This window comes from Trachinotus anak, unplaced genomic scaffold, assembly GCF_046630095.1.
Source record: "Trachinotus anak isolate AG129_WGS33_773 ecotype Australia unplaced genomic scaffold, CSIRO_AGI_Tana_v1 ptg000003l, whole genome shotgun sequence".
Classification (NCBI taxonomy): domain Eukaryota; kingdom Metazoa; phylum Chordata; class Actinopteri; order Carangiformes; family Carangidae; genus Trachinotus; species Trachinotus anak.
In genome coordinates this window covers 10,320,216-10,333,776 of record NW_027273854.1, presented here as the reverse complement: position 1 = coordinate 10,333,776, position 13,561 = coordinate 10,320,216, and the positions used below count along the sequence as shown (strand labels likewise).

Genomic DNA, 13,561 nt, shown 5'->3' with positions numbered 1-13,561 from the left:
TCATCTCCAACAACAAGAGGACTGATTTATGAATGCATTGATTATTACATGGTTGGGAGTTTTCAAAACTGCTGCCCAAGGAAAAGTTTTGACTGAGGTAAGTAGTTCTGACAAAGTTATCCTTCTTCAATAAATTCTTAAAACTGAAAGCCTAGAGGTTGTCCAAGTCAAAATTGCTGCACTCTGTCAAGGACAAGGCCACAAACTGAAGAATAATGGCATAGCACCAACTTTGGTGTTTTGTCTGCCAGAGCGGATTGAATTATTATGTTCCATTAAAGTTTAATGGGATTTCAGCAGGCCTAATATATAAAAAGGGGGCTGCAAGAGTGAGCCACTCTGCTTTGGTCCTTCCTTTATAGCTCTCTGTACCATCAGAAAGATGAGAACTGCGCACAGAGCTGCCAAACAAACAGCTGAGTGGACACTATGTTTCATGGTTTGGTTTTTGATTCACAATCTGAGTTACATTAAATCATGTTGCAAATCACATTTAGGCAAACATAAGCACACCTTTCAATGCTATAACATCTATCTCTATGATGAGCACCCTTTGTGAAACACTTCTGTACTGCTTTTCCCATTGCAGTGCAGTTTAGAAGCATGTTTAATGCAGGCCAACATCTCGGGGTCAAAAATTCCTCTTCCAATCATGATCAAAGTTGATCAGTGGGTAAACAAATCCTCATAATATCTGCAAGCAGTATACTCTGCTTCAAAAACTTTCCCCTCAACCCTGCATTGCTGCTCACTTGTGTGGCAAATAAAAACTGTACTAAATTCAGTCATAAGAAAAACAGGTTGGAAGGTTAAAACAACAAATTCTTTCTCCTGGATTACACTTATTTACACTTACACAACACTGATGTGCGCAAATTATATTATGTAAATTATATAATTAATCATATGAAAAACAGTGTCAGTGATGTTTATGGGTGCCAAAAGCCACTAGTATCGGGATGGCCAGAGTTTAATGAGTACCCTGAGGAGTTTTCTTTGTAACAGTTGTGTTGTTTTTATACTCACTACTTTAAATGCATGCACTTGGACACTTTGGAACCTGCCTTGTTTTCACTGCTTTGCCATCTCACCTTTTTTATTGGCACATTCTCACCTTTTACAGCACATTACAACACAAAAGGTAGTAATGTACTAAACATATGAGCCCACCTGTGTGTTAAATTTCACTGATTTCACAGCATCTCCAGTGGTTTTAATGTGCAAGTAAATGTGCAAAATGAATGTACCTTTTACAGGCAGCAGTGTTATAACATATTGGTCAGACACTTCTGAATTCTTTTCAGGCTGTGTGTCTATGCTTTACACAATTGCTTTTCTGTCTGCCCTGACTCCCGGTGCGCTTCATTTATATTCAGAGGCAAGCAATTTAACCTAAGGCTCAGCGGCTAGGAATTGTAGTCAACTACAAAGCTGTGGTGTAGATAGAGAATATGTGGTACATGAAAAGCACATATCTGTGATGTTTTAGATGATCTTATTGTCTTACAACAAAAAAATCTTCATGAAACTGGTGAAATTTCATTACAGAATCAGAGTGTGTCACTGATATTGGGAGGCATTTGATCAGTGTACTCTTTTTTGTTGCCTCCTTATAATATGCATTCACACTGCTTTGTTGCTTTTCTGTCACAGTTAACAATAAAAAGTTAGTTATGAAAGCATAAGCAAGGTCTTGTAATCACTGTGAAAAGAGAACAACAACAATGCATTTTAGAGCACTTCAAAGTGCTACATGTTGTATTTTATAGTGCTCTTTTTGGACAGCACAGACAGAATATTATAATATCTAGCTGTTAAATACAGGAAAGCAGGCAGCAACACATGCACAAATTCTGTACTGCTGAAAACAGCTTGCAGGATCCCCAAGAGTGCACTTACCTTCAGCCCTGTTCCCATGTATTTACCAGTCAGATGGGAACAGAAGGTTGTTAGCAGGAGGCACAAACTAACATTTTAGATGTTTCTCTAAAAGTCATGACACTCAGCAACCAACATCGTCTTAACTTCCACATCAGCCAAATGTCAATTGCTTTTTAAAAGCTGTGAAATGCAAGTTACTCACAACATTTACACAACATTGAGGAACAATGCAGCAGCCTATTATGAAATACTAGAAACTATACCGTTCTGACTTTGCTGAGTCTGGGAGGCTCTATTCCTTGCTGCAGAATCAGCTTTCACTTGGATGAAATTTTATATATATATATGTATATGTATCTTAAAATACAATCTAACATATAGGTGTAGCGGAGGTACAGAAGTCCTCAACAAGTTGAAAAGCTTAAATAGCAAGCATCAAAAGGAAATGATCCCATACGACTTAACGGCTTGTTTTGCTTGGGGTCATATTGCAGGGCAGAGTATTTGCATTTGGCTTGGATGAAGCTGCTCTCTGTAAATTACAAACAGGTTTCAAGACACATCTCACAGAAAACAATATTACTTAAAAAAATGTGAACCCCAGACTCTGACAGAATTGCCTATGCAATACGATGGTTATTAGCTACACAAATATATGGAATGCACTATAGCAACACAGGACTGGAATTACTGAAACACACTACATTAACACATTAAAAGAAACACAAAATAATTATTCTGCATTAATCTAATCTCTGCAGTAATTACTCTGTAAACATGTAGCCTCTTTTTTTGTGTTTCGGTGACCACATCTATAACATCATTGTGGACTGGGACAATGGACAGAAAATGATACTGAGAGGATGAAAGGAAGCAGGCAGCACAACAAGCCAGAGAAAACAATGAAGAAACAGATGTTCAACTGCGTTACTTATTCAGCATCTATGTGTCTACAATTGCAGGTACGTATGGCCAGCTTGCATCTACACTTTGTTGTCTTAGTCCTCAACCCACTTGTTGGACTACATTACTCTTCAAAGCATTTACCAAAAATAAATAAATAATAACAGCAATGAAGTACAACGCAACCTGTGGGCCTTTAGCTTCACTCACTCATTCTATAACATGGCAATGGCTACACCAGAGTCATAATGTCCCTTCATTTGAGTTATTCTGGCAGCTAGCATGAGCAGCAGGCCAGTGGCCACCTCCAGACTGTAGGAGACCCAGGCCGTGGCTAAGGACCAGCCGAAGTACACGTCCACATAGGCAAGGTTCTCTGGGGACACGACCCGCTGGAACTCCTCCATGGCCTGGTTCGAGTATTTGATGTAGATGCTGACCCCAGCCAGTGTGAAAAGACCTGTTGGTGCACAAAAACAGACAGATGGTACCACTGGAAAAACCTTCATGTTTTCAACACCTGCACGTGTACCTGTAATATGAAAATGGATCCATCTTGAGAAAATTAATTCTCTGCTGCCAAAGCACACACCATAATCGCCATTAACCACCTTTTACAATGAGGTCATTTAGGTAATAATGCATTAAACAAATCTTTTTAGAAACCAATTTTCAGCACACAACCCAGTGGATAATATTAGATGATAAAGACTTAAACCTGTTAGCTCATTGATGAGAAATAATTGGAATAATCTTCAAGCATTAATGATTTAAAGCACTCTGAAGAGAAACTATTTTTCTCATTCATATGCAAATTATTCCAGCAAGATGCTACTAAATTTAATCAGATACTTTACAGGAGGAAGCTGTGGTGTTGATTTCTTGAGTGAAATGTTTCATGTAACAATTATCAAAGAGGTGAGATGACAGCAATAGTGTCATTGAGTGTCAACACCAAAACACATTAAATAGAGAGTACTGTGCTGAATTATAAATGTACAATTCAGACTGACCTTTAGTGTGGCACCATGGAAGGCAGAACCACTACACACTGCACAGGCTTCAGCTGCAATTAACCTCTTTTAATCACAGATCACTTCAAATTGCAACAGTGGGCTTGTCTCATTGTCCATCAAGTAGTGTGCTCTGCATGTAGGCACACTGGGGTCTAAAGAAAGAAACAATGCTAAAGGAGGCACAGTGGGTTCTGCAGACTTTCCATTCATGTAGGGAGGGCAAGTCATTTCCATATATAGACTTAGGCTTGTTAAATTACTCTGGTATGGGCAAGATTTCACTTGTGGTTCTAGTCGACATCCATTTTGTAAGTATGGTCTATATGTACTGATGAAAGGAATGCCACCACCACCTGCCAGGACGGGGATTGGGTTGGGGTGTACTGTAAGCCAGGTGGCAGGGACATGAGCGGGCCGATCCCCGGCATCGCAGACTAGCTCTAGGGACCTGGGCGCCTCCCACTGAAGGTCTTGTCCATACTTGGATTTGTCACACATCTATTGTGCTCACTTAGAAATGCAATACAAATTTAAACATTCTGATCGACTGAAGCCAGCATTTTGAAACAACCTTCACTTGCAGTCTGAGCTGAGGAAGTAGTGAACATTGTCCAAGATGGAAATGTCAGTTTTTTCCAGAGCTCAGATCCACAGAGGCCTGTTCAAAAAGTCAGATTCATCAGAACTGCCATATGTGGTGTGAGTGGGATTTCAGAGAACTATAGCTCAACATAAAACTTTGTGTTTGGATATACCATCTCTCATACTGAAATTTCAAGCAAAGAAAAATGTATTTAATGTATTAAATGAGAAAGAATAAAAACAGAACAAAACAGTGAAATCCATTATCTCTTTTCTGTTTACCCAATATGAGAGGTGGTTTGAAAGTGCAAGGGCTTAGTGCTTGCAGGTCCCTTGATGTAGATATGTGGACAGGACATTCGGTGCAAAGCATGAAATTAGCGTGTCTACTGTGTGGCATGGGAGGCTGGGCCTGTCAGCAAAGATGGCAGAGAACATAATGAAACCTTCAACTTCTGTGACAGATTCATGCATTCACTCGCAACCTTACCTAAACAGAGATTCAAGCTGATTCCCTTTGAGTTCAGACTTAAGCAAATGCATTATTTGATATATATATTATATTTATTGTGACTGCCCAGCAGCTGAACCCTTCACAGTCAAGGACAGAGAGCAATCTTTTTGTTAGTATATTGCTGATGAAAGTGTGTCCTGCTGTTTAAGGAACCAGCTGATCTGGTCTCCTTACTGTAGGGCATTTCTTGCTTAGTGTCAGTTTGATCTTAGAGCTCCTGTTCTGTTGGATGTCCAATCTATAATTTTGAGCATTCAATGTTCTCTTGCATGGCCTAATACAAAAGGATGTGAACTATTTCAAAGGTATCTTTGAGATCACAGTTACACTTTGGAAAGATGTTTGCCTACGATTTCACTGTCCAAGATTATTGTCCAGGACAACAATCTATTTAACAGGCCACACTCAATTTGTACAGAAAAAGTTACATTTTGTTGATATTTTATAGCAATCAACACAGGAAAGAGCTCCCTGATGATTCCATGGGGAAGTCTGTCTGAATTTTTCAGTCAAGGACAAGCTCTCTGTGGCACTTCACTTGATCAGCAATCACTCCACCTGCTGTGATCAATACTGTGAATATTCGCTGTCTAAAGTAATACTCAGGCTCATCAGGAACCAGCTTGCAATTATGACTTATTTTATGCAAATCTGACTGACATGTGCTAGGAAGTCAACAGTAGTCATCAGTGTATCATTACCAGAAACTATTTTTATTCACACCATTCTGCAGCACGGTACCATCTGGAAAAGGATGTGAAAACTCAGTATAATTGCATCTGAATGTCTCCAGTCAATCATGGAGTGTCTATTCACAATTTCTGACAGACTAAATACAGAGAAAAAAGCGTTGCACAGCACCGTCACACAAGTCTAAAAGTGCTTCGCATCTTATTTCCTTATTTTCACCATAAAATCCCCATCACCACCCAGTCTAACAGTATGAGCAAAAGGATCTTCATCTAACTCAACTCAGTTAAGTAAAATGAGGCTTTTAATGTCCACATGGAGATATTTATGTGGCTGCAGATATTACTTATGGCAGTATTTTCAAGTCACCTGCAAGATATAATATTTACACAAGAAATACAGCAGTATAGCTCAAGTATACTGCTAATGTCTAGAAAGGCCAAAATGAGCCTCTAGCTGTTGCCTTTAGTCAGAAGTGAATCAGAAGTGAGTGAGAGCAGCTCAAAATGGAATTTTCAAGGTTTCCTAAGTGAAGTTAACACACAAACACACTTGCATGTGTATGATGTGCCACCCACGCACTTTCTCTTGCACTGTAGATCTTGCACACCAAGCATAGGATTTGCTTCAGACTAGCCAACACAAACCAAAAAAAAACAAAAAAGCAAAACAAAAAAAAAAAAAACAAAAAAAAAAAACAAAAAACAAGGAGGTCTGTGTGGACTTACTGCAGATGAGAAAGTATGTTGCTGACCCAGCCAGCAAGTTGGGGCTGCAGGCCAGTGAACTGACAAGTCCAAAGATCCAGCCAAACACCAGCAGGACGAGGCTGAGGGGTAGTACGATGACCACCACCCTGTGTAATCCTGCAAACACACATGTGCAATGGTTACTGTGCTTAAAGGTTTTAAAGGGCTATGTTGTGATTTTTTTTTTTTTTTTTGTCTTTTCAAGTCAGGCGGATTTTACATTACTGCTGCTTGCAACCATGTGCAAAAGCAGTTGAGATTTTCAAATTGATTTCTACCATCCAGGGAGCTATTGGTTTAAATTTTCACTATCAGTTGGGTATTAAAAAATGAAATTGCAGTGGACATATCACTGTCAGTTGCAAAGTTGCAAAGACACACTATCCTTTACAAAATGGCCATGTTTGTGCAATGCTTGTCTCCTGGATGTGACTGTATGACAGCAAAGCTCATAAATGAAAAACTATTTTTCAACAGCCACCTATCAATCACCACTGCCAGGAATCGCTTTATATGTGGACTTCTAGAAGCATTTAGTTATCAACTCAGGATCTCAATCTCAGCTGATAAACAAAACCACTCACCAAGAAGGTGCCTTTCTGCCTCTGACAGGCAGGATATGTTTGCCGTGAAAGAAGGGATGACAGAAACCCTGTTTGCTCCTGAAAATGTCAAGGGAAAAGGTTACACATGACAAAATATGTGGACTGAGTTGGTGGACTCTGCAAAACTGGATGCTGGATGCCAAGCAATGTGATATTTTGTCTTAGAGTAGAACAAACAGTATTCAGTATATTGAGAAAAATAACACATTGCATGACTAAATTAATGAAACCAATTAAAGAGGTCTCTGTGGAACACATTTCACCTCACCCCTGCATGTGTTGACAGTTTCTCACCTAAAATTCGTGTCAGTGCATGTTCCACCTTTGCCAGTTTGTCACAGGTGAGCACTGCTTGAAGGGCCTCAAAAGCTATATTCTCTCATTACTTGGCATTTACTAGCTCAACCATGGTGCGCCACTATAGCAACGAATTGGTCACCCCTAGGTCCTCAAGCTGTGTAGCCAACAAGCAGATAATATTGCTGCTGTGTCGAGAAAAAAACAAAAAAACAAAACAAAAAAAAACCTTTCCATCTGCAACCTCCTGTGTGTTCGCCTGCAGCTGCCTGCAGGAGCTGATACAGTTGCCACAGTTACTAATTAGAAAAAAAGTGAATATCATGGCTCTATTATTGCACATGTACACAGCATCTGTGGTCCATTATACTCACAGAATCAGAGGTGCGATTTTGAGAATGTTTTTAAAGAGTTAGTAATTCAGCATATGGCTTTCTGTGTCATTTATTTCTCTAAGCAAAAACCACTGGTATGTCAGCTTTCCCGTGCATCAGTGTCGCAAAACTGAGAATCACTTGCACCAGAGTTCTCCACCGCCTGAAAGGGGGAGTGATGAGGAAAAAAAAAAAGAAACAAAAAAACAAAAAAACAAAAACGAGGCACATTTAGATTCTGCCGTGGACTGCTGTTACCTATCGACTCCTGATCCATGAACGATGTGCTATATGAACAACGTTAGATCTATACAGCATCACACAGTATCTTTGCTCTTTGTCCACAACAGAAAAGATCAACAATAATTGCTAATTGCACAAACCAAAAAAAAAAACGTCTGAATTACACTCGGAAATTACAAATATTACAAGTTGATTCAAGATTGTAAACCTTACGAAGCTTCGGGGCTTTTTGCGCACAACAGTATTGATGCCACATGATAAAGGCTTCTCAAAAAATAACCTACACTGGAGAAACAAAGGCTGCAATTTTATTACAGCTCACACACCAGATTTGACGTATAATAGTTTCTACCTTCCGAATAAAAGCGCATACAAACTATAAACCATGGCTTTATAAGTTGAGTTGACATACCTTCGTTAATTCTCCACAGACCAGAGCGAGAACTCAGGTCGTCTGAACCTGTGTAGTTGGGTTTATTCACATCGATGATGTACCAGTAATCAGTCCCAATTGCCACAGCGAGGAGGCTAAAACTGAGCAAACCTGTAAACCCAGCAGAAAGAACCACCAATCCGTACCTCATTATATACGGTCCACACGCAGAGCGCATTAACTGTAATACTCTGTGGGGTGTTTATATTTTTTCTAGGCTCTGATCTCCATCGACGCTCCAAAATGTGAGATGCGTAAAAAACTGTCCAGCTGGATCCTTCCTTGTGAAGTGCTGGTTCCCCCTGGGTACCATGACCAAAATGTAGTTTAGGATGAAAACTGAGAAAAAAAATGTTATTGGTTGTTTTCAGTTTTCTTAAAAAAAAAAAAAAAAAGAATAGAATAATGTAAAAAAATATAAATGAAAAGTAAGCGATGCGTATTTCTCTGCGCCAGTGTATAACACACGGACGTGTGATTGTGGCTGACCGCAGCTGTGGCGCTCCTGGATTGATCCATGGTGTCTAGCTGTTGGGATAAAACATCACTCTTCCGGTGCTCTGTTTCAAAATAAATCTCTACCCGGTGAACATGTGTTGCAGAGGTGCTTGTAGTGCCAGCCTTAGTTTATCACATCATTTGGAGTTGACTTGACTATTTCACTGTAACTCAGTTTTAGTCTGTTTTCAACAGTAAATGCGGGTGCTGCGACCAGATATAGCACAGATAACCACTGACCCCGCCCATTTGTCCTTATACCAGTTGGAGGGTGAAAGAAAAGAAGTCAGACCAAACTTAATAAATAAAAATCAACATTTACGTTTTATATGCCTATACCTTATAACAAAGAAATAAAAATCCCCAAGGCTTTAAAGATTATTGTATTTAAGAAATTCAGCTAGCATGACACCTTGGTTACATCAAATAATCAATTAAAATATGTACACCTGTAGCTACTTTATGAGACAGGCACTTAGCCTATAGCATACCTGTCCTACCGGAGGAGTGCTGTAGGCGGGGCAGCGATGATTTGACGTTCCTCTAAATAATAAAAAAAAACCCAGTATACTGTTGTGTTTGTTGACTTGCAAGTCCATGCCTTAAATGTAAGCTCGGAAAACGTCCAAAAGATTTGAGTTGGACAGTTAATGTTACATGGCGGACAAAAACGTAAAAATGTGGAGTGATGGGCACCTGAGCTAACAAGCCAACTTCAAGGTATGTATTGAACAGTTGAACTCGTCGATGTGATTAAGCTTTTTTTTTTTTTTTTTGTCACTGTCGCTCATAAAATGAGTCCTAACCTTTTTATATACAGTCTATGGTCCTAACGTCAAAATGCAAACAAACATATACACGATAACATAAATTAAGAGCTGCTCTCAAACAAAAACACATTAACATATCATAAGTATTCACCCCTTCAACGTTGCAGCCCAGCGTCTGTGTGAGAGTACATTTATTAGTCTAGCAAATTTAGACACTACATTTCTTGCCCCCCGCCCTGTTCCTTGTAAAACTGCCCAAACTCCAACCTCTCTGAGATTGCACAGGGACCATGGGTGGAAAGTAATTTTTGCCAGAAAATTCTCAATTGGACAGTTCTGGGCTCTGACATGGTCACTTCTCCAGGATATTTTGACGGTATTACTGCATGGGTTAGATTTATGGCTTTATGTTGGGCGTTGCTGTCTGGAAAATAAATTTTACCAAGTTCTGTTGTAGATTGGATCTGATTTTATCCATTTGATTGCACTGTGCAGAGATATCAGGATAGTCTTTTGATGTAAAAAAAAAAAAAAAGAAAAAAAAACCCACAAAAATGACAAGGCTGAGGAGATTTCATCACCTAATGTGACCTAGTGTGACCTAATTCTACACGTGAGTGTAATAGTTTTTCATGTTGAACAAGACTGACACAAACAACTAGATTTTTAAATTCCACAGTCATCTGGTTAGTGCATATGCAAGGTAAAATAGCCAAGTGCATACTTATTTGAGAATTGGTAAGAACAATATACATGAAATCTTAAAACTCAGATCTTTGTTTGTCGTGCGAAGGGGGATCAGTACCGTGCACAGTAGGGCTGCACAATATATTGTTTCAGCATCATCATGTGAGCACGTGCATTAGTCACATGGCAGGATATGCAATGTCAAACTGAATTGAGCATGTCATGCCACAACTTTTTCACCGTTTGATACAAAACACTGTTTGATACTTGCTAGTTCTCAGTCACCCAAATCTGTCTGATATAACATAATCTACTCCAATCATTTAAAGGTTCATGGATGCACAGGGTTTGTTGCTAGTGAGGGACATGCAGGCTCTGCATGTACAGTGAACCCCCAAGAACAATCAATATTCGTCACTTTATCAAACAACCAACAAATTGATTAGTCTACAAATCGTCAGGACATAAAAAATATCCCTTCTAGTTTCTGTGAGCTGGAGGTGATGGCTTCAGATGTTGTGTTTTTTGCAACCTACAGTCTAAAACACAAAGATATTCAGTTTACAAAGATATAAAGCAGAGAAAAGCAGAAAAGACGAATATTTGAGAGGCTAGAAACAGCAGAGTTATTGGTTGAAAAATGATTTAAATAATAAACATGTACACTTGCATGTATATAAACAATAATTGGTTATCAAAATAGTTGCTAATTATTTTTCAGATGACCGATTGATCAACTTATTGTTACAGCTCTAATTTAGATTAGTCAAATTGGCAGATTGTTTTGGCAGCATATACAGGTTATCCCTGCACACAATATTACAATCTTACTTGGCTGTGCTTCAGTCTATAAAGCACAGCCAAGTACAGTTGAGTAAGCCAAGACTGCAACTGGTCATATACTGATTTGCCAGTTTATTAGGTACACCTAGCTAAAATCTAATGCAGTCCAATACAACAGCTGCGCAATACATCCTACCTTCATGGAGGTTGTAATGTTCTGTTTTTGTTGAAACTGTTTTAGAGAGGTGTTGATCATTTTGCTGGATGTGGTTTGTGGTGCTGTTCAACTGTATTGTGATATACTGACAGGTGCTTCAATTATTTTGTTCACTCTGTTTATATCAGTGAGGGATGTGTAAGTAACAGAGAAACACCTCCTTTTAGCTAGGTGTGCCTAAAAAAAAAACTGGCAAGTGAGTGTAGAATTGCATCACATGCAGTACTTGATGTGTTTGACTGGCACTGTGACACAGTGGAGAAGTGATGCCCTGGTAGTCTTACTAAAATCTACAACTGATTTAAAGCCACTTTCAATTGAACATGCATCTACACAAGTTGCTGATGCAGTGTACTGCTCAGTCCCTTTAAATTCTGATGTTTTTGTTCTCTGCATCATTAATAATAAGCTACAACCTTGACAGGCATACCAGATGTTTTCAGTTGATAGAAGAGGGACATATCCAAGCTCTTTTCTGTATAGGTAGCGGTTGTTAGTTAGAAATATAGTAGCTTTGCAGGCATAGATTTACCTCTGGCATATTTTGTACCTGATTATGGCCATTTTCATAAATAGCCTCATTTTATACATTAACATCAGACGTCAAGGAGAGTGAAACAGGGAGCTGTCAAGTTTAGGATGGGAAATACAGTTCCTCTTGAACATAGTGATCACTGCAATTTTCCGAGTCATTAAAACCTATGCAGCCTATGTGTAGTTCAGTTGCAGATTTTCCCTCCACAAATGCGTCCACATGTAAGGAAATCAGATGCATATATGCAACAAATGATAATGCACTGAAGTGGATTTATTTCATCTCTGTGTTTAGTTCAGAGTGCAGAGCTGAACCCCTGTGTGAGAGACAGCCAGTGTCAACTGCTTATATCTTCATAATATATTCATCATCATAGGCAGGTGACCTCTCTGTCACACGTAGAGTCTGTCTTTGGGATCATCCATCATGATTATTGAGTGGACAGTCTTTTATCAGAGTAGTGCTGTCACGTCTGTTGTAGGATGGACTTCTAATCAACAGAGATTGATGCCTCACAAACACAGATGATTATTTTCACTCATTTTGTTTCAAAAAACACAGACTGCACACAATTCAAGTTTTATTGGAAATTCTAATTTAAAACTACAGTGGTTATCTGCAGCACAGCACAGAGAGAGAGGAGATGAGTTGGCTTTGATTGTAGCCTAGTTACACTGCAGAAGTAATTAACGATCAAACAGATGATGTCTGATCGCCAGCATCTGTTTAAACTTCAAACCCAGGCATAGGAGTAACTGAGCAGGACTGTACTGCACAGATTGTGTCTTGTACTGAAGCTGTGGCAAAAAGAATTTTTTTTTTTTATTTCCAAACAAATAAACAGAACAATTCGAATGAATGTAGGCTTATATCTTCATTGCACCTGTAAGCCTGTTTTAATTTGCAGATTCTTTCATTAGAATAACTCAAATGCCATCTTAGGTGGAAAGCAGGCAATGAAATGCCACGTGTCAGAGCTATTGAGGGTCAGGTAATTATGTAATCTTTTCAAGTGCTCTTGAGTATTTTCACCAAGAGCATCAGTTGATGATAATACACATAGTGGTTTGCATCTCATCTTGCAGACTTTTCAGAAATTTGCTTAAAACCTTTGCAACACTTCATTACTTTCAGAGTACATCCCGGTTTATCCAGAATTGTATAAAATATATGTTTTGACCATGTGGTCAAACTGACTTTGACCTTTGACCACCAAAATCTAATCAGTTCATCCTTAAGGGCAAAGTGAACATAATTGCCAAATGAGAATTGATTCCCTTGAGGAGCTCTCGAGATATTGCGTTCACAAGGCCAAATAATGTTTTGTGAGTTCACTGTCACCTTTACCTTTGACCTTCGACCACCAAAATCCTTGAGTCCAAATGAATGCTTATGCCAAATTTTAAAGAAATTCCCTCAAGGTGTTACTGAGATATTGCTTTCACAGGAATAGATGGACAACTTGACAACATAACGCCTCCAGCCCTGGCTGTCCCAAGCGTGAAAGGCATAAAAATAGCTTTGGCTTGCTTTAAATTAACAGCCATCTTAGGATAGAATATTATTATTGATTTAAGCACCACAAATTGAGGTGTACATTTTTATGTGTTTGCACTGGTGAAAGCTGTGGACAGAGGCATTATGTTTTCATGTTGTCTGTCCATCTGTCTCATTCTCATCAGTGCAATATCTGAAGAACACCTTTGAGGGAATGGTTTCAGATTTTGTGCAAACATTCACTCGGACTCAAGGATGAACCAATTAGACTTTGGTGCTCAAAGGTC

At 39.0% G+C, this 13,561-nt stretch overlaps 1 protein-coding gene and 1 long non-coding RNA gene across 4 annotated transcripts in view; one reads left to right on the top strand and one right to left on the bottom strand.

Moving 5' to 3' along the window:
* Positions 1-1,727: 1,727 nt before the first annotated feature.
* LOC139615877 (transmembrane protein 235) lies at positions 1,728-9,024 on the bottom strand. Its single transcript, XM_071473549.1, has 4 exons — positions 8,267-9,024; positions 6,920-6,997; positions 6,315-6,452; positions 1,728-3,244 (listed from the first exon to the last, which is right to left on the bottom strand). Exons 1-4 carry the CDS (start codon positions 8,463-8,465, stop codon positions 3,000-3,002), a joined length of 660 nt encoding a protein of 219 aa, XP_071329650.1. The 5' UTR covers positions 8,466-9,024; the 3' UTR covers positions 1,728-2,999.
* A 248-nt stretch (positions 9,025-9,272) lies between these two features.
* Positions 9,273-13,561, top strand: part of LOC139615909 (uncharacterized) — a 45,553-nt gene continuing 41,264 nt past the window's right edge. For all 3 annotated transcript variants that reach the window (XR_011687784.1, XR_011687790.1, XR_011687778.1), the window contains exon 1: positions 9,273-9,505. This is a non-coding gene — a long non-coding RNA (uncharacterized lncRNA). The remainder of the gene's footprint in view (positions 9,506-13,561) is intronic.

Bases quoted from the DNA above. Each gene is read 5' to 3' on its own strand.
- LOC139615877 (XM_071473549.1), bottom strand. From the start codon at position 8,465: ATGCGCTCTGCGTGTGGACCGTATATAATGAGGTACGGATTGGTGGTT. The intron at 6,998-8,266 runs GTATGTCAACTC...TGACATTTTCAG, and splicing joins TCTGTGGAGAATTAACGAAG to GAGCAAACAGGGTTTCTGTC. The intron at 3,245-6,314 runs GTAAGTCCACAC...GTGCACCAACAG, and splicing joins AACATACTTTCTCATCTGCA to GTCTTTTCACACTGGCTGGG.